Source organism: Pyxicephalus adspersus, chromosome 8 (assembly GCF_032062135.1).
Source record: "Pyxicephalus adspersus chromosome 8, UCB_Pads_2.0, whole genome shotgun sequence".
NCBI classification, from domain to species: domain Eukaryota; kingdom Metazoa; phylum Chordata; class Amphibia; order Anura; family Pyxicephalidae; genus Pyxicephalus; species Pyxicephalus adspersus.
In genome coordinates, this window is record NC_092865.1 from 44361419 (window position 1) to 44384243 (window position 22825).

The 22825-nt window shown below is 40.6% G+C and overlaps 3 protein-coding genes across 3 annotated transcripts in view; 1 reads left to right on the forward strand and 2 right to left on the reverse strand.

Annotated features, from left to right (window-relative positions):
- The window catches only part of CDHR4 (cadherin related family member 4), a 17673-nt gene extending 12933 nt beyond the window's left edge, over positions 1 to 4740 (reverse strand). Inside the window, 4 exon segments of the mRNA XM_072420304.1 lie at positions 404 to 566; positions 974 to 1164; positions 1675 to 1812; positions 4056 to 4740. Coding sequence (XP_072276405.1) covers positions 404 to 566; positions 974 to 1164; positions 1675 to 1812; positions 4056 to 4191 — 628 coding nt within the window. The 5' untranslated portion in view covers positions 4192 to 4740.
- Positions 4741 to 5046: 306 nt separating this feature from the next.
- LOC140336882 (toll-like receptor 7) lies at positions 5047 to 11283 on the forward strand. Its single transcript, XM_072420303.1, has 2 exons — positions 5047 to 5097; positions 8019 to 11283. The coding sequence occupies exons 1-2, from the start codon at positions 5095 to 5097 to the stop codon at positions 11082 to 11084; spliced, it is 3069 nt and encodes a 1022-aa protein (XP_072276404.1). The 5' UTR covers positions 5047 to 5094; the 3' UTR covers positions 11085 to 11283.
- A 1128-nt stretch (positions 11284 to 12411) lies between these two features.
- On the reverse strand, positions 12412 to 22621 carry TRAIP (TRAF interacting protein). The gene is made up of 15 exons (XM_072420311.1): positions 22433 to 22621; positions 21910 to 21967; positions 21347 to 21430; positions 20893 to 20932; positions 20527 to 20654; positions 20351 to 20445; positions 19417 to 19530; positions 18099 to 18186; positions 17147 to 17236; positions 16373 to 16461; positions 16064 to 16219; positions 15927 to 15981; positions 15181 to 15306; positions 14532 to 14582; positions 12412 to 13471 (listed from the first exon to the last, which is right to left on the reverse strand). Exons 1-15 carry the CDS (start codon positions 22528 to 22530, stop codon positions 13352 to 13354), a joined length of 1392 nt encoding a protein of 463 aa, XP_072276412.1. The 5' UTR covers positions 22531 to 22621; the 3' UTR covers positions 12412 to 13351.
- Between the last annotated feature and the right edge of the window lie 204 nt (positions 22622 to 22825).

Here is a 22825-nt window from a genome sequence, read left to right on the forward strand (position 1 = left end):
TCTCCCAGGAGTCCCTGTGGTTGATGTGGATTGAAGGGTGAACGTATTTTACAAAAATCAGTAAGTGATGTGTTTTTATCTCAGTAATGTTTTCTGTGTTTCTATTGTATAGATTTCCAGATTCACTATAATTCACTATATAATTGTTTTAGGGGACTGAACTGAAAAGGCTTTTTCCCTCAACTATGGGACCCTTGGAGCAGTCAGGAAGGTGTGTGGTCTGTCACCCGTTCTTCATACCATTTATTTGAAGCAACTATTGTTGTTGTTGGGTGACTACAGTGTGACTCCTATTAATATGAATGGGAGAACTCTCAGAAGTGTCCTGTGATCAGTTTCCACTCTTACTGGTCCTGTGTGATCACATTATACGAGGCACAGCATTTGGCACCATCCCTCTTACCTTGGCTGGAGAACTTAGGCTCACACTGTGGCTCCCGGAGGTCATCTATGATTTTGACAAACAGCTGATTGGTGATGGTACTACTGCCACACACAGCGGTGATCTCCAGGATGTATTCATTCACCATTTGTGCATTCAGAGTCGCTGTGCTACTGAGTGTGATCTAAAAAAACAGACTGCAATGAGGTCATACCAGTGACACCATCACACGTTTTTGGCCATGCCGAGGCGCCAATAAGGTTTATATTTCTCTTTCCCAGTTCTGGGTGGAGCAGTAGGGGGCAAATTCACACTGGGAAGATTTTTCTTCAGTTTCTGTACCAAAAGCAGGTAAGAGAAAGTCTCCCAAATGGGACACACGTGACACAGACACTGAAACTGTGATTGACCATGCTCTTTTCCAATGGTGTAGCATACCCCGTTAGTACCAACCCACACATGCAGACATGTATGAGGACTCTGTGCGTGGGCAAGGACACCCTTACATACATGTCAACAATGGAGCACACTGAATGAACGTCATTCTCTGTGCACCCAGGGGGTATCGATTTCTCCTGGCACCAACCTCACCTCTAGATTGTAGTCCGAGCCAGTGACGGTCTGCGTTGGGGTGTTGAAGTAAGTTGCTGGGGGAATGACGCTGGTGATGGTGACGGTGGGGTTGATGCTGGTGCAGTTAAACAGGGTGAAGTTATAGACGGAGGTGCCGATGGGAGAACTTTCTGGAATAGACACTGTGCCCGGCAAGAAGAGGAATTCTGCTACAAACAGAAGACACAAAATTAGGGGGGAATATTGACATGAACCCCAATATGGAAAGTCCGACCAGCACATCACAGTTCATATTTATTGTAAACCATTCATCGGGGGAAGGGGAGGAGGGGAAATATCTGATTGGTTGGCTCTGGCTGTACAAAAACTCACCCCTGCCATCAACTACAGCCCGGTCCTTGTATAGAGGAACTACAGGCTTGTAATAAATAATAGCTGATAAAACATATAGTATATATTTTATACATTAGATCATTTTATTTCAGAACTTAAGAAAGGGATACAAAACACATTTTTTTCAAATAATCATTAAATATATTTTTATGGAACGCATAAATACCTTCATCTGTCTTCCCTCTCTGCCTTCTCCCTTCCTGCACAATCTCTGCTCCCTGCACCTTCTCTACACCCTGCCTTCTCCTTTCTTGCACTAACCTGCACAGAAATTGCAACAGACAAAACAATAATTGGTGACACAGATTTGAGAATTCAGACTGTACCTTGTCCCCAAGCCTCAGGGATGAGCAGGAGGGTGAGACACAGAAGCATGGGGGTTGGTGACCCCATGGCTCTGTATGTGTGGTCGCTCAGGGTGAAGAATTGGGTGTCTTTCCAGCGCAGATCTTTGAGGTTTTCACCTGTAAAGACATAAAGGAGACATCAGGAGATAAAAGAGAAAAGACGCAAGATGACTGGAAGTTACCTGATGAAAGCTTTGAATTTCTGTTCATCCAGGTCTGAGATTTACATAGCTCTGTCACACACCATCCCGTAATTGGATGATGAAAGGTGAAGCAGCAGACAGATGAGCTTATCTCTCTGCCTGTCTGCTCTCTCCCCCAATCAGCTCAAGTTCTGTAGCACAAATGATTGGCTAAAATTAAATAGATATCACTGCGACTCTACCGCCCACCGACACGTGTGACAGTTCACAATGATAAATAACTTCTGCTGCCAATCCCCTGCTATCAGCAATGATTTCTCCTGCTAGAAAATTAGCAATTTCGATATTGGGCAGTGATAATCGCATTATCAGTCAGTTTCCATTGCCATAAAGACCAAATAAAAACCTAATGATTCCGTGTTGGATCAGTCAACGAACTGTTGTGTCTGTGCCATGTCAAAGAGATGATCGGTGATCCAGTGCCAGGCACACAATCAATAATCTATTATATAACCGGTATGGTGACATTATATCAGCACTGGAGTATAATAAGTGTGTAGGGTCTTGTTATTTACAACAGAGGCACTAAATATTTTACAGCTGTAATGTTATATATAAAATATAGGGAGGACGCTGTATGATCAGAATCCTCTATAGTCAGTATGTTTTACATATGACCAGAACGTTGGATCCTCTATAGCTGGTATGGTATACATTGCATATTGAGTATATATTATACTAGAGTGTTTCTCAACCTTTATAACATGAGGGGAACCTTGGAAATAACTTTAAGGTCCCAGGGAACCCCTTCTATAGCTGGTACGAGAGCCCCTTTCACAGCTCATAGTACATTATTGTGGTGGTCAATGGGAAGAAAGTTTCTTACTTTGCTGGCCAGTGGGAAGAATGTCACCCTTACAGATAGCCAAAAACATCATTGTTGTCACCTAAAAACTTACCTGAGAGGCGCAAACTGCTCATTGCTCAAGGAACCCCCAGCGCCCCCTGGAGAAACCCTGGCTGAGAAGCTCTGGATCAGATAGTCACTGTGCTATATATACTTTATATGGTTGCGTGTGTTATATTAGAATGTTATCTCATGTATAGCCAGTATGTTATATATTATATGGTCACCCTGGTATATGGTCAGAATATATATGGTCAGTTATATACAACATATTTACTATGTTATATCTTATATCATAATCTATATCATATATAATGTATAGTGATATGGTTGGAATGTTGGATCCTATACGGCCAATATATTCTATACAACATAGAATTATTATTTTATATCTTATATAGTTGTTATGGTATATACAATATAATCCTTTTGTTTATATGGTCACCATGTTATCTGTTTTGAATGATGGCTCCAGTACAACCAATACTGTAATTTGCAGTACATTTAATGTACAGCACTGCATAATATGTTGGAGCTATATCAATACTGTTTCTTCTTTTTATTATTAATATTATTAATAACAAACAATAATAATAATATAATATATAGTGCGTATGTTATATATTATGTATACAGTTATCATATCTTATATACGGTAGTTAGTATGGTATATACAATAAAATCCTCCTGTTACTCATTATATGGTCACTATCTGATATCTGTACAGAATGTTGCATCTTATAAACCCAGTTTGTTTTATATTTATATATATATATATATATATATATATATATATACACATATAGTTACTCTGTTATATATAATGTACAGTCAGTATGTGTGAAAAAATATGGTTCGATCATATATACCGGTAGTTGGTATGTTATATATATAGTTACTATGTTATATCTTGTATAGTCAGCATGTCATAATAGAATCATTTTGTTACACATTATAAAGTCACTATGTTATCTCTTCAAAATGTTGGATCCAATACACCCAGTATGTTTTATTTATAGTTACTATGTTACATCTTGTATAGTCAGTATGTTATATGGTTGGAATATTGGATCCTATATACCGGTAGTTGGTATATTATATATTTATATAGTTACTATGTTATATCTTGTATAGAGGGTATATTATATATACAGTTACTCAGTTATAACTTGTATAGACAGTATGTCATAATAGAATCATCTTGTTACACATTACAATATGTTCATTATGTTTTCTGTTCAGTATTTTGGATCCTATACACTCAATATGTTATATATTTTACATAGTAGTACAATACACCCAGCTCCTACCTGTCCTGTGTGCAGCCTCCTCCTCTTCTCTTTGCTGGTAACTAACAACACTTTGCTCTGACACTGGCCCAGTTGTCGGGGATCTACAATAGTAAACACAGAACAAGTTGGGACACATATTACACACATGTGACATCACAGCTCCTTATACTCTGTCTGATGACACTGGTATTCTTATCATTGTACTTACCTAACAAAGTATTTGTCTTGTATTTATTCACGGCACCTGCATAGATTGGGGAGGGTCACATTACATCAATTACCTGCTCTGCCTTTTTTTCTGCAGAATATGTAGATGGGATTATAAATTATTATTATGAGGCATAATCCAACATAATACCATGGTAGATTCCCATATTTGAGTGCGGTGCCCCCGTGCATTCACCATGTTCTCTGTCACCATGCTGCACAAACCCAGGTCACATATAGACTGGCAAGAGGCGAACAGGATCTTTGTGGGGTCCAGAAGAAATTGGATTTAATATTTATATACTTGGGGTACAGACAGTATGTGTGTCTGAGACAATGCACATGATAAAAAAAAAAGAATGAGATACAATCAGCACCCTTGTCTGCTGATTGGTCCCGAGAAACAGCACACTGATGAGGCATCGTTCTGCTCTTTCTCCTTGTCAGCATGTTCAGGGCTAGCACATGTTTATGCATCAGAGCCCTAATTGGTTCCTGGTGCTTCTGGACTAGGATTACAGGAAAAAAAGTTTAAAAAACATTAGCTATTCATATAATTTATTTACCATTTTTAAATACAGAACTGCTAAACTAGTTTTTATACATTTCTCAAGTCTGTTTTAAAGGCGCATAGTCATGTTGTGACCCATAAAATCCTGAGAACTTCACTATAGTATAGGTTTTAACTGAATTGGTCATGCATCACTGAAAATGTGGGTAATAATATTTTGAGTATGAATGTGAAACAGCAAAAATAGATAGCAGAACTGAAAGGAGAACATTGTAGTGAGGAACTCGGAGCCCCATCCTTGATTCAGCCATATTCACGGTACCGGCTGACCTAGCAAGAATGGTAAGTGCTCCTTCACATATCAAGCGTGATATTTAGGATAGTCAGTTATTTTCTTATATTTATATAGGGCTGACATATTCTGCAGCGCAGTACAAAGTTTATAGTCATGTGACTGTGCTTTGAAGGGGCTCACACTCTAATGTCCCTGCATCGATGCCATTATCACAGCCGATTTCTAGGAGAAAGCCGATATACCTACCTGTGTTTTTTTGGGGTGTGGCATCAGCCAGGTAATACAATGGTCTCTTAGGGAATCAGACATTCCCTCATGGGAATCTTCAAGGTCTTCAAGGTCCATGTGTTTCAATGGTAGTCATTTATCAATACCAGGGAATGTCAGATTCCCTGTTTTATGAATAGAGCTCAATGTGACAATGAAGCCACCGAACATCACAGTGCTGATCATACTTGGGAGAGGCAAACATCACATTAGAAGATGAATACTGAGATGCAGAAAATGTAATGTAAATTAGACCCGTCTAAACAAAGCCAATCACGCGCAAGATATTTACCTGCAAGAGTCTAATTCTTTATTCACACTCTTCCCACAACCCTAAAAATCCCCAATGACCTCAAATAACCTCATAGTAGTCCTGCACGTGCAAATAATTATTTACTTCAGTCACCATCTCTTGGTTTCTCTTTTCAAACCTAAAAAAAAAAAAAAAATTTGAAAATTATGAAGTGCAAACATAATTATTGACCTGACAATTAAATTAATGAAAGATAGATCCTTTATATCATTATGATTGTAGAATGAACACAAGGATTAACGATCCAAGGCCAGATATAAAGCTGTTTGGTAGAGATTGGATTGGCTGATCCTGAATATCTCTGCAAAGGTTTTCCTGTCTCCAGGTCATGGCAGATCCCATTTTTGTCACATTGAGCTGGACTTGTTCTGTGATGCTGGAGAAGTTTAGTAGCTCATCCAATCCAGTGTAATGTGTCAGGATTATTATTATTATTAAATGGTATTTATATAGCACCAACATATTACCCAGCACTGTACATTACATAGGAACCTAATCCCACACTTATATCCACAGACACCATAATCCAATTATTACTATTAACAGGATTATATAGTTGCAAGAGTTGTAAATGACAGATACAGACAGTGACACAGAAGGAGGAGAGTACCCTGCCCCAAAGAGTTTACAATCTAAGAGGAGGGGGAAGTAGCATACAATAGGAGAGGGATATTAAATGGTGGGTAAGTAGTGAGGGTTTAAGAGATAGAAGATTGATAGCTGAGGTTGAAGTGTTGGGTTTTAAGGGTTCTTTAAATGAGAAGAAAGTAGAAGCAAGCCGAATAGGATGAGGAAGACCATTCTAGAAAGTCTGGGCAGCTCTAGAAAAGTCTTGGAACCATGCGTGACGAGGTTATGAGTGAGAAAGTCATTAGTAGGTCATTGGAGGAGCGAAGAGATTGGCTAAGGGGGGATTTTTCTATCAGGTCAGAAAAGTAAGTGGAGGGACTTGTGTATCAGGTAGGTAGGTGGGAGAAGAGCTGTGGGGGGATTTGAAGGCAAAGCAAAGGAGATGAATTTGATTCCAAGGTAAAATGAAAAAGGAAGCCAATGACAAGAACTACAGAGAGAGGCAGCAATCCAATCATTCACACTCGTACGACCATGACAGAAGCTGGAAGGGATTGTGAACCCTCTGTATTCTAAGGACACCCTGAATGTTTTACTTCAGCATTTTAAAGGTGACAATTTTGTTAAGTGATAATTGCAGCTTCAGTGCAAAAAGCAACATCTAGAAATCTGCTTTACTATTCCAGTGATTACCGATCCATCCCAACTTTGAACAAGCAAATTCTGGAAACAATAAGGTTAATCAGTGAGCAGAATAAAGAAGTGATTGATACACTTGAACACTGCACTACAGCTTGTTTCCTCCTATGAATTCACCCGGTGGGAGGGGTCAATCAGATGTCATTATGTAACACCAAAGTGGTAAGAATAATAGGTGACACTCCACATTTTCCTTGCATCAATGTGGAAACCCTGTGTATACATGAGGTGGGACTGGTAGTCCCAGGAACCAGGTGGGTGGTGAGCGAAACCTTAATCTGTTAGTGTGAAGCTAAAAAAAAACGAATCAATGTGAATGCTTTTAAAAATTAAGTTTCTAGAACATTTGGCTTTATTTGTTGTTCTTTTTTTTTGTTTAAACTGACCAAATTATCAAATAAAGTTTTTTTCATGTTGGCTTTACAAGAGATCATAACAAACACTTTCAGATTCACATGGTATTCCCAGTGTCAACATCATGAAAAAAGTTACTTCCTCAATCCAGCAAAGAGAAAACAGTTGACAGTGGGATATGGAACATGCTTCTGTCATTGTTCTCTCTGCTGAGCTCAGTGGTGCATTTATGAAAGTCCCTTCATAGGTCAGTCGTTCTAATTTCTCTCCCATGAGGGGGGTCAGACAATACAACATATTTGTACCTGTGCATCTACTGACATGAGGAGCAGATAAAGGCAGTGTGTAATGTTGTGTGGCAGGAAAACAGAGGGCAGACCTTTTACAACAGCCCCTCAATCTTTTTACCCTGAGGAACCCTTGAGGTAATATCAGGTCCCAAGGACCCCCTTGTGGGAATGCTAGCTACAACTGACAGCAACAACCTGTGATCAGCAGGGGAAATATAGAGCATACTTTATTCTAATCTTTTTACAGTGTTCTCCCCAGCCCCTTTTAGCCGGGCACACCACCTACTTTTCGGTAACCGTTCAACTGTTTTTGGGTGGTTACTGAAGAGTACGAGTCTAAAGAGTCACAATACAGGGGCTGCCACAGACCTACAATTTCTTCCCACGTGGCTTAAAAAAATCTGGGTTCAACACTGTTTATATATGCAAATAACGTGTAATATCCTTGTCTCATTTTTCTATTTCCCTTTTAAAGGACAATGGATTTTTTCCAAGATTGGCTCTAGTGTTGATTTTTGGGGTTTCTGCCTCACTCTGCATCTTCCCAAAGTTTCTCCCTTGTGATGATGAAAAAAATGCCACGGTAGTGGAATGTAGTGGCCGTCCCCTGAAGCACGTTCCTCCCATCATATCAGATCGAGTCATTGAATTGGACCTGTCATTAAATAAACTGAGAGATCTAACCAAGAGAACTTTTGCTGGAGTGCCAAATCTGAAAAAGATAAATATAAGCATGAACTGCCGGCCCACAAACCTGAGACCGGACAAAAAAAAGTGCAGTCTGAGTATTGAACCAAAGACATTGGTAAAGCTGAAGCTTCTAGAAGATCTGGACCTGAGTGGGAACAGCCTGACCACAGTGCCTTTCCTCCCCAAAAACATTAAATACCTAAATCTTAATCTCAATCATATTTACACGCTGACAGAGCTGGATTTTGCTGGATTAACAAAACTGATATCTTTACAAATGGGATCAAACTGTTATTACCAGAACACGTGTGAGCAGGAGTTCAGTATTTCAGAAGGAGCCCTAGGAAATATAACCTCAATGGAAATACTGGGGCTTTCCTTTAATAACATAAGTTCCTTCCCTAGAAACCTTCCTGCCTCTCTCTTAGAATTATATCTAGCAGAAAATAGGATCTGGAAGATTGACAAAGAGGACCTGTGCTACCTCAGCAAGCTGCAGAAACTGGATTTGCAGTTGAATTGCCAGTGGTGTGACTACATCGCCCAGCCTTGCTTTCCCTGCCAAAACAACAGTGCCCTGCAGCTTGGACTGGGAGCTTTCGACTGTCTCACCAACCTCACCGACCTCAACCTGAGAGGAAACTCACTTCCCACCATGAACAGTTCTCTGTTTCAGGGGCTAAGCACTTTGACCCATTTGGATTTATCTGATAACCGTCTTGATTTTGCAAAGGAGACATTTTTCTCAAAATTACCAAACTTGAAAACCTTGGACCTGAGTTTTAACCTTGGCCCATATGAATACATACATGAGAGATTAGTTATAAACCCGATTGCCACTGCTATGAAGTCTCTCCAACAGATCTTCTTGATGGGATACTACTTCAATATTCTGGATTCCGGCATCCAACCTCTGCTCAATCTGCCAAACCTGAAAGAAATTAATCTCGGCAAAAACTTTATACAAAAAGCAAACCTCAGCATGATATGGTTAAATAAGCGAGTGCGTAGAGTGGATTTAGCAGGAAATCTGATTTCTTTTCAAAAAACCTGTGAAAAAAGAACAAATGAATTGCCGGCTTCTTTTTCCCATCGATATAAGGATAATGTTTCTGGCTTGATAGAGCTCCAACATGACAGGAATGTGATATATGGGAACTCTAAGAAAGGATCCACAGACTGCTGGCACTATAAGCGGTCTGTTGATTTATCCTTTAATAATCTGATGGCTCTGCACTCAGATAACTTTGTGGGAATGGAAGACATTGAATGGCTGAACATTAGCTACAATTACATCAACCAACGGCTGGATGGGGATCAGTTCGGGAATCTGAAGTCGCTGCTTCATTTGGATCTCTCATACAACAGATTTGATTTGTACCATTACTTTGCTTTTAGTGAACTGCCGAACCTCCGAATATTAAATCTGGCTCATAATGAGTATCAGTTCATGCTGAAAGGAGTAACCCACAGGCTTAATTTCTTGGAGAATCTCACAAATCTGATCGAACTCAACCTAAACCACAACATGATTGGCTTGCGTGTAACAAAAGAACTTAAAAACCCTTCACTGGAGAGACTTTTTTTCAGGAAAAACCAACTGGTGAACTTGTGGGAATATGGTAAACAGGCGTATTTCACAATGTTCACCAACCTGACCCGTCTGAAATTACTGGACATCAGCTACAATAAGCTGACGGTCATCCCAGTTGAAGTTTTGGAATATTTTCCTGTATCACTTGAAACGCTCATCATCTCCCACAATGATCTTTATTCCTTCCACTGGGAGAAAATCATCCATCTTGTAAATCTTACCTACTTGGATCTCAGTCATAACTCCCTGACATGTCTTTACAGCACAAGCTTGAGAAGCAAGATCACCTCCTTAAACCTGAAATCAAACAAAATCACTTCTGTAAGCAAAGAATTTTTTGAATCCTATCTGAACCTCAAAGATTTATTCCTATCCAAAAACCGCATTCAAACCATTAATGTGAACAGTTTCCCAAAGCAGCTCCTCCAAACTTTACAACACTTGGACGTGAGGAAAAACCCTTTTGATTGTTCTTGTCATACCAGTTGGTTCATCCAGTTCCTGATGGAGACAAGGATTGTAGTTCCCAGGCTCTCCACAGATGTGATCTGTGATTCCCCAGACAGCATGAGAGGGAAGTTGCTGCCTTCTATGAACCCAGAGTCATGCCAGGATTTGTATGGCCAAACTTGCTTTGTATGTTCAGCTCTTCTGGTGATTGGATTGTTGGTGGTCTCCCTAACGTGGAAACTTTTCTCATGGGATTTGTGGTACCTGAGCCAGGTGCTTGTGGCATTCATACGTCCATACTCCAAGTTACCCGGGCCCTCAGAGGAATACGATGCCTTTGTAGTGTTTAATACAAATGATGATGCTGTAACAGACTGGGTCTACAATGAGCTTCTGGTGCAGTTGGAAAGCACGGGCCGATTTAACCTGTGCCTGGAAGACAGAGATTGGCTTGCTGGAAAATCAAGCATTGAGAACCTATATGAAGCTATTTATAAAAGCAAGAGAACAGTGTTTATTCTGGATCATGAAGGATTTAATACTGGGCTTCTCTGTCATGCCTTTTTAATGTCCCATCAGAGATTATTGGATGAGAAAAGAGATGTGGTGGTTCTTGTGATTCTTGATCAAACAATGAAAATGTCTCGATATTTATTGACCAGAAAGAGAATTTGCCCAAAAACATTTTTGATCTGGCCAAGGAACCCCAGAGCACACAGACACTTCTGGCACCGGCTGCAGAAACTGCTAAGAAAAGATAGTCAGCACTACTACGACCCTCAGCTCCAAAAACAGCTCGCCCAGTAGGGTTAATTTCAGCTCTGTACACCCCCCCCCCCCAACCTTTACCACCAACTGAAATATCCTTCATGTAAACCAGTGGTAAACCCCAAGGGATATCCTCTAACTCTATCAGGAACAATATATCACTGCATGTGAATGAGAAATAACTGCTCATGGAAAACCAAACCTGTTTCTTTTTAATAAATGACATTTTTGTTTTATCCTACACAAGCTGTTGCTCTCACTTAATAGATTTTTTCCATCCTAGCTATGAATGGCACTCACACAGGGAATCCATGTGTGCATGGATTACAAGATTTATCACAAAGTGAGCAAAGCACCACATAGGTAATTCAATAATGCTTTGCTAAAGTACCCTAAATTCTGCAATCTTTCTTCCCTGATAATAGGAGACATGGTGAATGGCATTACTATTTTACCATATAATACTTATTCATATTGGTTAAATAACATTACCCTTTACAGGGTGTCAGCAATTACCTGACCACAGCAGTACATGGAACTTGACCACAGATCTGTAGCTATGCCTAGGTTAGTCGGAAGAAAAATGGGAGGAAGTGTTAAAGAAAACTGGCACCAGTAATGTAATTTAATACACATTTGTATAAATAAAAAAGATTTAGTGTGTTAAATAATAAACCTTCTCTTTCTTTATCATCCATTTGTATCTTATCACACAGTGTACAAGTGGTAGGTGGGGAGTATGGTAGGGAGATGGCAGTGCTGAAGCTGTGAACAATCCATAACACAATATTTCCCTATGCACTGACCTGTCGAGTCCAACCCACGCAGGCACCATCCGTGCATGTAGCAGTGGATCTGATCCTTTTCTGCGTGTTCGTTTTCTGGCTGGTTTGATATTCTGAGAACAGAAGTCGCTGTAATCTGAGCTCTGCTGTATAAAGGAGCAGCACTGTCATCCGGTACCAGGAGAGAAGAATTTCACTTTGTGGTCATGGCAGAGAAGTGGTGTTTAGAATACAGACCACATCTATTGGTCTGAAATTGTTAGAACCCCATAGCAATCTGATGATCCTTATGTGAGGCAGCTGAGGTCCAGTATGGATCAAACTTCACATGTAAACAACAACAACAAAACCAACCACGCTGCTGCTTTGTGTCACTGGATTACAAACACCTCCATTCAAAAGCAATTCTACCCTGTCAGCTGACCTCAACTGCTACAAGTCTTTCTTTAGGTATATTATCACCCTAAATCTGCCCACCTTCTCAGCCTCACCTCTCTATGAAGTTTTTGGTTACAGGACCTCTTACCCCTCTTCCCAGGGTATTGTAAGAACAAAATAAATAAAAGGATTGTCTCCAAATCTCACACATGTATGCACATTTATTTGCACAGAATATTTTACTCATTCATCACAAATCTTACAGCTTGTTCCAAACATAAAAAAAATTGTTAAAGTGCATCGACAGTCAAATAATTTGTGTGTGGTGTGGAGCAGTTGGACCCCTCCTCAGTTTTGTACTGCTGTGTCCCCACTGGGGTGATTCACTCAGTTTAACCCAGTGATCTGTGTTTTTGGATTTGAGAAGCGATGATCCACGGCGCACGTTGTGGGTGAAGAAGGATAAAAGAAAATTATTCTCCACAGCAGGGGACAGCAATACAATACTGGAAGGGCTTCCAACTCTTTCAGATTACACACACAACTAAAAAATGAATGACACAAAGTTTCTGTGGTAAATTGTAATTTAAATTTAAAAAAAACATTGCAAAGGGAATGGCAAAATGTCTGTGTTGATTAAGATACCCGAGGGCCAAATGGTACCCAGACCATGGCAGCCTCTCCCCTGATACCAACAGGACCAACCCACATACAACATATGGCTTGCTTTTAATGGATACCATAAGGGGCCAATCAACACACATGCATAGCTCTTTATGCAAACCATGAAGGCGAATCAGCACGGCAAGCTCCCTATATACACCATGATGATCACTCAGCGAATATGCCATGGCTGGTTCTTTATTGGAGCATAACACCCCCTGTACACCACATCCTTTATACACCATATAGGAAAATGGCACATAAGAATGTTAAGTTCCCAGTGTGTAATACAAGGAGAGATATCTCCTGCCCAGCCAAGTATGACAAACCTCATCAGAGAACATAAGAGGGAGATATTATGTGTCACCTTCTAATTACCCCCTTGTCCTAGAATGTAGGTTGAATTGGCCCTCAGATACACAGCACTGCAATTTAACAATGAACCATTACAGCAGTCCAGAGATGTGACAGATTAGAACATCACTTCAAGAAGTCCTCCAACCGTGGCTGATTGGAAGTGCTGGAGGAGGAGGCCATTGGCCGGTTCACCTTCTTTCGTTTCAGCTTCGGAGGGAGAGGGCGTATTTCTGTCATTGTGCTCTAAAGAGCTAGTTAAGGAGATCACACAGAGATAAAACTTATGCACTTTTCAAATCAAAACATTACAGAAATCCATCTAGCTATGCTACAGAACCCCAATAAAGAAGGACCTGCATTATAAATGTGGTGCAAGTACAAAAATCAGTGTTAAAAACATTGTCTCTTGAAGTTTTCATATTTAAAGTGGACCTAAACTCAAAAATTTTACTTTTGTTAAAAAGGTAGACGGCCCTTTTATATCAAAACAGAAAGGGTGCACAGAGCCTTCCAGGATACCCAAGACACACATCCCGAGACGCTTCTGGCTGCTCCTTCTGCACATGCACAGAAGGTGCATTTTCCTTCACTAGGGGCAGTGTTCAACTGAGAAATTTTTTTAAGCTGGGTGGTAAGAAATTTTAGGAGGGGGGCAGCCCCTGTATTGTAACCCAACACTGCAGTAACCACCCAAAAACAGCTGGGTGTTTAGTCAAAAGTGCCGGGGGTGTGCCCAGCTAAAAGGGGCTGAGGAAAACACTGAATGAATACATTTTCCCCCCTCATTACAGCAGGCTAGGTCATCTGATCTTTCACCTGAGCAGTGAAATATCGGCTGGCATAGCCAGAAGAAGACGACCCAAGATTGCAGCGCCTGGCGCTTCCAGATGGGGAATCCCAGGACTGCATGGGACCCGTGGCTCCAGCGTGATCGAGGGATCTGCGGAATTAAGATAAGCGTGACTCTTTTTTTTTCAGTTTAGTTCTGCTTTAAGAACCAATTCTAGCTACTGTAACAAAGTAAAAAAAATATAGTAGAATCTATCATTTGTTCCACATTTCATATCACATCCTTCCCCTCCATATCTCATATCACGTACATTCTACTCCTCCACATTGGACGTCACCCATGTTCTCTTCCTCCACACTTCACATACAATTTCCACTATTGCGACATCTCCACCGCCTCATATCAGGTCACATACATTCTTCCTTCATCCCAGCACCTCACACCCAGCACCCCTCCTATACGGCAGTCTCTACACTGCAGAAACAAACTCAAATCTTGGTGGTAGAAGGATACAGGCTGAATGAATTTTGTCCGTCCTCCCAGACCATCAAACCCTGTTCTAACCTAAAAGCGGAAGACAAAAAGTTAACAAATCTTCTGCAATGAATGTAAAAAAAAAAGGCATTTTTGTTATGGCTCACTCGCCAAGTATAAAGAGAACCTTTACTGTAGCAATAGGAAATATGCTCTAAAGGAGGATGGTAAAGCTGATGGATGCTTAGCTTTGCCATGACCTAGGTTTCATTTGATAATTATCATTTTTACAGTAGATATAAAGACTTACCTGGAAGATGTTTGGGTTGCTCTGTGTTTTAGGCACTTGCCTTTTTAAATAAAAACAACAACAGTGAACTGTAACTAATAAAGTTTCTATTAAAACCTCACATGACAACTACAGAACTGCAGAACTACAATTTGGGGACATTAACAGAGTTGTCACCCTATAACAGGTTGTACCTTGAAGGTTAGGCAGGGTTTTTGTTTACCCTGCTTACCCTTAACCCCTTATGGTTTTGAAGTGACATTACCATGTTAAAGATTACACAAGAATTTACAGATTGTGTTTCCAGTCAATCACTATTACAGAAACTCCTATTTTTCAGTCATCCGGGTGATGGAACACATTGGAACCAGCTGATGTATGTGAATTGGAGGTGCTCACCACTCCTGTGTTCTGCTGGGCAGGCAGCATACTCCCGATTGGTTTCTTACGTAGCAGAGAGTTCTTTATAAATGATGGCAACATTGGTTCATCTTCTTCATCAACATTTATCTGACCTGGTAAACTCTGGGTACACAAAGAGGTCATTTACTAATGTATGACCCACAAAGGACCATGTGCAACATTTGTTATTTTTACTACAAATAATTTAATTTACTAAAATTCTGATCACACAAATCAGAGCAGAAAGACTGATGTGCTGATGACAAACATTTCCTTTTTTTCTACCACTGCTTTAAAATGCCTATATTGTTTTTGATACAATTTTTTAGCCCTTTCAAAATCAGAATTAAGAAAAAATATGTTAATAAGTAACATTCATAAAAACAGTTGCCATTTTTATTTTCATGAAAGTTGTCACTCAACAACTAACTTACTCCTGACCCACTGTTAATATTTGCAACCCTAAAGTACTGAGTAAAAGTATTAGCTATTGACTTTAATAATAGAGACATAGAGTAGACATTTATATGCACACACATTTGTGTAAAACAAACACTCAAAAAGGAACAAGATCTTTACATTCCAACAAACAACAGATTATGCTATGAACAACATGCTCAGTTCACGACATATTTAGGATAAGGATCTTTTTATTTAGTGAGACCAAATTCTTAGTTCTCATTTTTTGATGTTATGTTGGCTCTGTGAATTGGGAAGAGTAGTCATCTTACCAGGCTGCTCACCTTAAAGGTTTTAGACTCATGAAGCATATTTTTCATTAGGCTTTTCACAGGTGAACTGTTAGAAAAAAATGAATTAAAAAGATGAAATAAAATCCCAACTAAACCTAATCACAGACATACAAAGCACCATTACTTACTTTCCATTATCGAGCTTCAACTTTTTGAAGGGTGCAACTACTGGTTTGGGTGGGTTTGGTTCTGGGGTGTCAATATCAAAAGTGATATCCAGGTTGATATCGTCACCTAGCATTGGTGGGCGGAGTTTGGGCCTCTCTAGTCCAACAGGAGCAGGGCTAAGGATATATAACATGATTGATGACAAACAGATAACAGACAGGGTACCATAATATTGTCTACAGAGTGCGCGGTAAATATTAGATGGTGCATTATGTATACATTACAAAATGAAAATATTTCTTAATTAGAAAAAAGGACTGCTAACAAACCTCTCAAATATCAGACGACTGAGTGCTTCATTAGTTGCAGTTGGAGTGCTCAGTGTTTTTTGCAAGAATTCAACCCTTTTCTTCAGGCTCTGAATAAAAAGGAAACATTCAACATAAAATGTAGCAATATCTCAACAAAAAAAGTAGCCATATCGTGAGTGTGCATCAGATCTGTATGAGGAACTGTAACCTTTTAAAAAAATGTATAGCTCTAAATAGTTCCTCTGTTACAGGAACACAGAAATAAACTGATCCTGAGCAAAAGGCTAAAACCAGAACATGGCAGCCAACCTGCCATCAAAACCAAAGAAGCCACATGTAAAACCTGCAACATAAAGACTCTTGGAGATAATTCTAAAACCATAACAGAAAGATTAGCCATCAGTGAAATGAGTTGCTGCAATAACAAAGAGGGGACCCCCCCATCCCATTACCCCAACATGAATAATACACAGACACACAATATAGTTAAACCCTTCTATCTTTTACAGCTGATGATGGTGTTGTCTTATATTTAAAAAGAGGCTAAAAATCCTGCACATGTGATCAGCTATAACACAAGGCATTGAAAGGCATTGTAAATTCAGTCCAAAGCCAACATAACAGTCACAATGTGCTTATCATCAGAGGTGAGCCTTGAACATTTTTCACACAGTTTTTACATTTACACATTTTACACAGTTTTTAGAAACCGTTGAATCAGCACGTTTAGTTCTACTTCAAATTTTCTGTTTACTGTAGATGTCTGCATTTCTCGAACCAATCATATCTTACCATAATTTCCTTATCAGCATTTTGCAGCTCCTTCTGAGAGGCTCCAAGCTCTTCCTTAATTTTCTGCAGCTCCATCTCTCCTTTCTGGGCCTGAGAAGAAAAAAAAATATCCTTGGGGGTTGCAGACACAGATATTAAAAATTTGATGGTAAATTTAATTCATACCTGTCTGGTCTGAGGCAACAGAAGAACAATTGCAACACAAATTGCTGAAATACTTAAAGCCAGCAATGAAAGAAAAGGCTCAGAAAGAATGTTCATGCTGACCCCTGTCAATCACTGAAAGTGCCCGCAATTGGCATGTGAAAACGTTAAGCAATTGAAAAAAGGTGGCCCAGTCTGAAGAATCACATTTCTTTTGGCTCATGTGAATAGCCAGGTGAATCATTCACCTGGGGAAGAGATTGCAGCAGGACCCACAATGGAAAGAAGGCAAGCCAAGGTCAGCCAGGGGAAAATGTTGGTAGGTAGAATTCAACAGATAAAAAAATTCAACTTTCCGCATCAGGCAATTTGTGACTATAAAAAGGTTATAGATTTTTCAGTAAGTAAAAACAGGATAATATTGTGAGGTCATTTTGTGAACAGAAAAGTTATTTTAAAACAGTAGCCATAAAACAAAAAGCATGAAAAAAAGAAAGAAAATCAAGCCCAGAGAGTCCTGGTTTTATCTGTGAGAACTTAAGAAGGCACCTCCTCACTTCTTGTTTTATGTGTGGGAGAGTCTTCATGGTCAAGTTACGTAATAAGGGAACAGAAGTGAGCCAATTACACAAGCATGATGTCTCTTTAAAGGAGGTTTGATCACCTGCAGTGTACAGAACACCCAAAAAAAACAGGAATGTCTGAAGTATATTAGCTGAAAAATCACAGCTGGTTTCAGGTTAAGTGAGAAATGTAACACAGAGGTTTATTGATCAAAAACAAAAGAGGAATAAAAAAAAAAAAGGACCTTGTGGTTTGCAGCAAACAATTCTTTCTTCAGTTTCTCAGTCATATCTGCTGATGCTTTGCGAGCTTCCTTCAGGTTTTCATATTCTCTGAGGAAGGAGAACGGGGGTTAATGATAAAAATCCTAATTATAACCTTTTCCCTCCCGCTCACCTTGTTTCCGCTCCAGTGTATGGGAAAGGGATGTGAGTGCTCTAATATAAATTATTTATTTAAACAAGTCTCTGGTGACCCCAGTGACCCTACAAGTGCCAGACACGAGTGTTTTATCAGAGGTCAGCCAAAACCAGATAATATAAACTGTTTATATAAAGTGGAGCCCCCGTCTCCCCCTAAATACTCCAATTGTATAACAGATGGACATTGCATCCTGCACAGAGGTATTACTCTTTATATTTATTAGACCCCCCAGGAGAAGAAACATTGGAAGGTCCACAATGGTTTACACTGAGAATCTCTGACAATGAAATAAGGTGAAATATACAACATTACTAAGTTCCAGCTGAGGAGACTCCACGCAGCTCACTGAGGTATGAACTGCAGAGGGATTGCTCAGTTCTATCATTGTTAATGGCAAGTGTTCCCAGCAGAGAGGGACAATAAAGTTTTGTATCATTGATATCCAGAGTTAGGAATAAAAAGGTAAAAGAATCCAATGTGCACTTTTACATTGGGTGTGATGGCCAATTATATGGTAGTCTAGTGCACAAAGACATAGAGAACATCTGAAAACGCATGTCAAAGAGTTTAAATTATTCTATACAGACAAAACACGATACATAGGTCAGGCTGCAGAGTATTTAGATTTTATATTTCAACTTTTTTCAGAAAGTTTTGAGCACGAATGTAGATTCATGTCAAAATTTTTGGGATTTTCTGGCAACTAATAGGTACAGTACTGATCTCCTCTGTGTGTGATCTATAGGTGACCCCATTCTATACTCTCAATTTCATGAATTTTTCTCAGACTCTGGCGCACAAAATCCTAAGTGTGTTTCCAGAATCAATAGAAATAACATTTATCGTAAATGTCCTGGAGTCTGAGCACTTTAATTCATATTAAAACCAAAGCATGTCAGTAGTCCAGTCCCCCGAAACTAGAATTTGTGACAACCCCTCACCACCACTGGGAATCTCCTTTTCAATCTGATGTCCTGAGAACACTTACTGTCAGGACAAGCAAACCTACAACATTTCAATTCCTACACAGAAAGGTTGCATGATTCTGTGCAGCAAAGGACACCCAAAAAACTAAAGAAATCTTAGAAGACAGCTGAAAGTGAAAGACCTTAAATATGAATTGAAATTATTTGGCTTACTTCTTCAATGACACGCAGTATATTGCTAGCTGCTCCACTGCAGACGGTCCAGACCCCATATCCCGAACCATTTCCTCCACCTCATGGCGTCGGGACTGCAACAGAACTTCAATGCTGAAAAAAGGATGAGGATGTCAGAACCGATGATTAATATCAATACCCCACAGCAGTGTTCTCCCCAGAAATTTTTTTCAGCCGGGTGGTAGGAAGCTGTAGCCGGGTGGTAAAAAAGGGTGTGTGGCAAAACACGGCAAATTTAGTGCTCCCAGTTGTTTATGCCATGGGTATCCAGTAACCGTATAGATTTGTGACAGGTAGGTATATATTTAGGGGCCCCACCCCAATGCTCCTTGCTATGTTAGTGGCTCCGGGGTCCCCAATTTGCTCTTTCAATATAGGACTCCTAGTTGCATTTTCCTCTGAAACAGCAATCCCAAAGTTCAATTTTCATAACTTTTTACATTTGTGACCCCCATATCTTGAAATTCTTTAAAGCTGGGGGGCTGAAATTGTAATAACTAGTATCTATGAGGGTCCACTGTACACCCTGAAAATTACAGGTCATTGTGACATACAGTTTACGAGATATGGAGGTTTGTACACAGAGAGCTGTGAGGATGCAGAATGACATGCAGACTTTATACACAGCTCTTAGCAGTGGATACATTTCAGAGGCGGAAATCGGAGCTCGTGCTATGAGATGGGGGCAGGGCTGCCTGTGTCTTCTTCACATGAAGGCTGAGCTGTGTGCTCACCTCTCATCGGCAGCAATCCTCTGAATGGATGGCACAGAGCAGCCTCACTGAGATCCGTGCATCCGAGGATGAGAGCTGCCGAGAGCTGGGCGGGGTATTCAAAGCAGCCGGGCGGAGCAACCGGCTAAAAACCTCTGGGGAGAACTATGCCCCACAGCCTGCCACTCCATGCAACTGACCTTTCAAGAGAACGCAGTTTGTTACGCAGTTTGCGGGCTTCATCCTTAGCAGCTTTGGCCTCAATTTGCTGCAGGTCAAAAAATTTCATTTGTTTCTAAGACAAAAAAAGAACAAAAATTAAATGCAATACAGACACCAAAAAATAAGGCAAAGCATCCCACACCGTCCTCAGTACCTTCAGTGAGGAGCAAAGCATCTCGAAGTCTCCAATCTTCTTCTCCAGACATTCTATAGTGACGTTCCGCACATCCAGCATCTCCCTGAGGGAGTCCACCAAGTTCTGACATTCCCGTTTCTCCTTCTCTAATAATCAATATGTTAAAAAGATGAAAATTAACAAGAGAACAGAATCCATTCCAAAACAGGGAGATTTCCTCCAGTAGTTTGGGTCTCTGCCCCTCCCACAATGGGGAGATTTCCCCCCGTAGTTTGTGTCTGCCCCTGCCACAGTGAGCCCAACTTTTTGCTCTGTAAGGTGTTCAGTAGTTGGGGTTGAACACAATCATCGGTTTTAGATGTAATGGCTGATTCCTGGACCCACCTTTTACGTGTAGACTCGCCTTTATTCTGTCAACTTCATTCTGCAATAAAATAAGAATTGGGTTAGAAGGATATCACGCAGAGCTGCCATTATCCCAGGTAATACAGCTGATAGGTAGCTCTCAGTTCTGCAAGAAGAATGCCAGCAACACTCTGATTGGTTGTTGCGGTAAGGTAAGGTTTACAGATGAAGAAGTGATGATCCAGAGGTAATTCTGCCCACAGACAACACCACCCACAGGTGAATCCATAAACAGGCAACTACGCTAAGATATGAGCACACCCATGGTAACCCCACCCACAGGTAACTCTGCCCCTACCCCAGGAAGGACAACAGTAAAATAAAGATCTGTTATCATATCAAAATCATTTCTCATTTACATAATTTGATTGCCTTTTTACTATTCTCTCTTTTTATTCACATTTTGCATGTAGAGCCATAAATCCACCCTCACCTTCAGTGACTCGGCATCGAGCGTTGAGTCCTCCTCCAGGCCGACATCAAAGAAGAGTTTGTGGATTATCTGCCGGTTGCTGACCTGCAAGAAGACAAAAAAAAGTTGTACAGAATCTCACCTGTCACTCTGATTACAGACTGCACATACTTCCTTCAGATCCTGTCTGATTAAACCAGAACAGGAAGTCAGGGGAATCTCCCTAATGGAGCCCTCTAGTAAAATCCCCTCAGCAGTTCTGATCTTTGCCAGGCCATCCAAAACAGGAGAAATGTACTGCTAGGGCCTAGTGGCCCCCAGGTGTAACACATATGACCCACATAGCACTGGGGCCGGCCTGTCTGACCCTGGGGGCAATAGGCTGCCACTAACAGCACCAAGATCACAGAATCAGAAAAAAAGCAGTGGGCGAAGCTATGACAAGTCTAACCTCCTTGTACAGTGTTGTACATAGACCCTCTTAGCTGGGTGCTTTAAAAAAAAAATATCTGGGTTGAGCACTAGTGTAAAAAGAAAAATTGACCCCCCCCCGTAAACAAAAATATTGTCCCCATCATATTTACCTGAACCCGGCATTGCGGACACGTGCGGCTCGGAGCGGAGCTGAACCATTGCTGCAGACTGGGGAGGAGAAGGGGGAGGGTCAGTACACAGTAAATCTTACGTTGAAAACATTCACCCAATGCTCAGCACCAACCAAAACCTCTCTCTAGTTTGGGGTGGAGTAAGAAAGAGACATAAACTCGTGTTTTTTTGCTGCATGTGACCCCAATGGGGAGAAACCTCTGACAGACCAGGAAGTGATGTTAATGTCTCAATGGGGACACAGAAGAGCTTTGCCTCCACCCATCACTGGGATGTCATGGGAAGTGAAATCAACCTTCATATGAGGGGGACCAGAATTTATGAAGGTGCCCCCATAGTACAGCCATGGGGGTGTTGTTGGCAGAGGAGGGGTACAATAATGCATTGATCAATCATGGGTGAAGTGTTATCGGGTAGGGGTATATTATAAGTCATGGATGAGTGTAGTATATGGAGGAGGGGGTACAGTAGTGCAAATACAGGTGGCGTATTATGAAATACCAGTGTTGGTGGAAGGTGTGCCCGCAGTTGATAGCTGCCACATCCCTATGGTGGTCGAAGTAGTCAGAGCAGATGGTACACAGGGCCCGAATTGGCATCTCCCCAATCTCTCCGAATCCCCTCACCGACCGATTTGTTTTTACCGCGGTTCTAGTTAGACAAAGTGCGTCGCTGCGTCACTACGTCGTTAGGCAGAAAACGTCTTCTCTCATTGGCTGTAAGGCGAGCTTGCGTCTGGGGACGAATCAAAAGGGAAGAGGAGGAGATCGCCGCCAAGAGAAAATAAAAAGGTTTGCAGGCAAGCGACAGAGTGAGTGAAAGTTGTTACCTCAGGCTGAACATTTTATAATAATATAGTGTCAAGATGTGTATATTGTGTACTTTTATAGTTTG

What these genes read in the sequence shown, in the direction of transcription:
- TRAIP (XM_072420311.1), bottom strand. Translation starts at nt 22,530, where the DNA reads ATGCCAATTCGGGCCCTGTGTACCATCTGCTCTGACTACTTCGACCAC. An exon ending in CCCAGCAGAACACAGGAGTG is followed by an intron (nt 14,583 to 15,180) that starts GTGAGCACCTCC and finishes TTCCGCTTTTAG; the next exon opens with GTTAGAACAGGGTTTGATGG. An exon ending in GGACAAAATTCATTCAGCCT is followed by an intron (nt 13,472 to 14,531) that starts GTATCCTTCTAC and finishes CTAGCTCTTTAG; the next exon opens with AGCACAATGACAGAAATACG.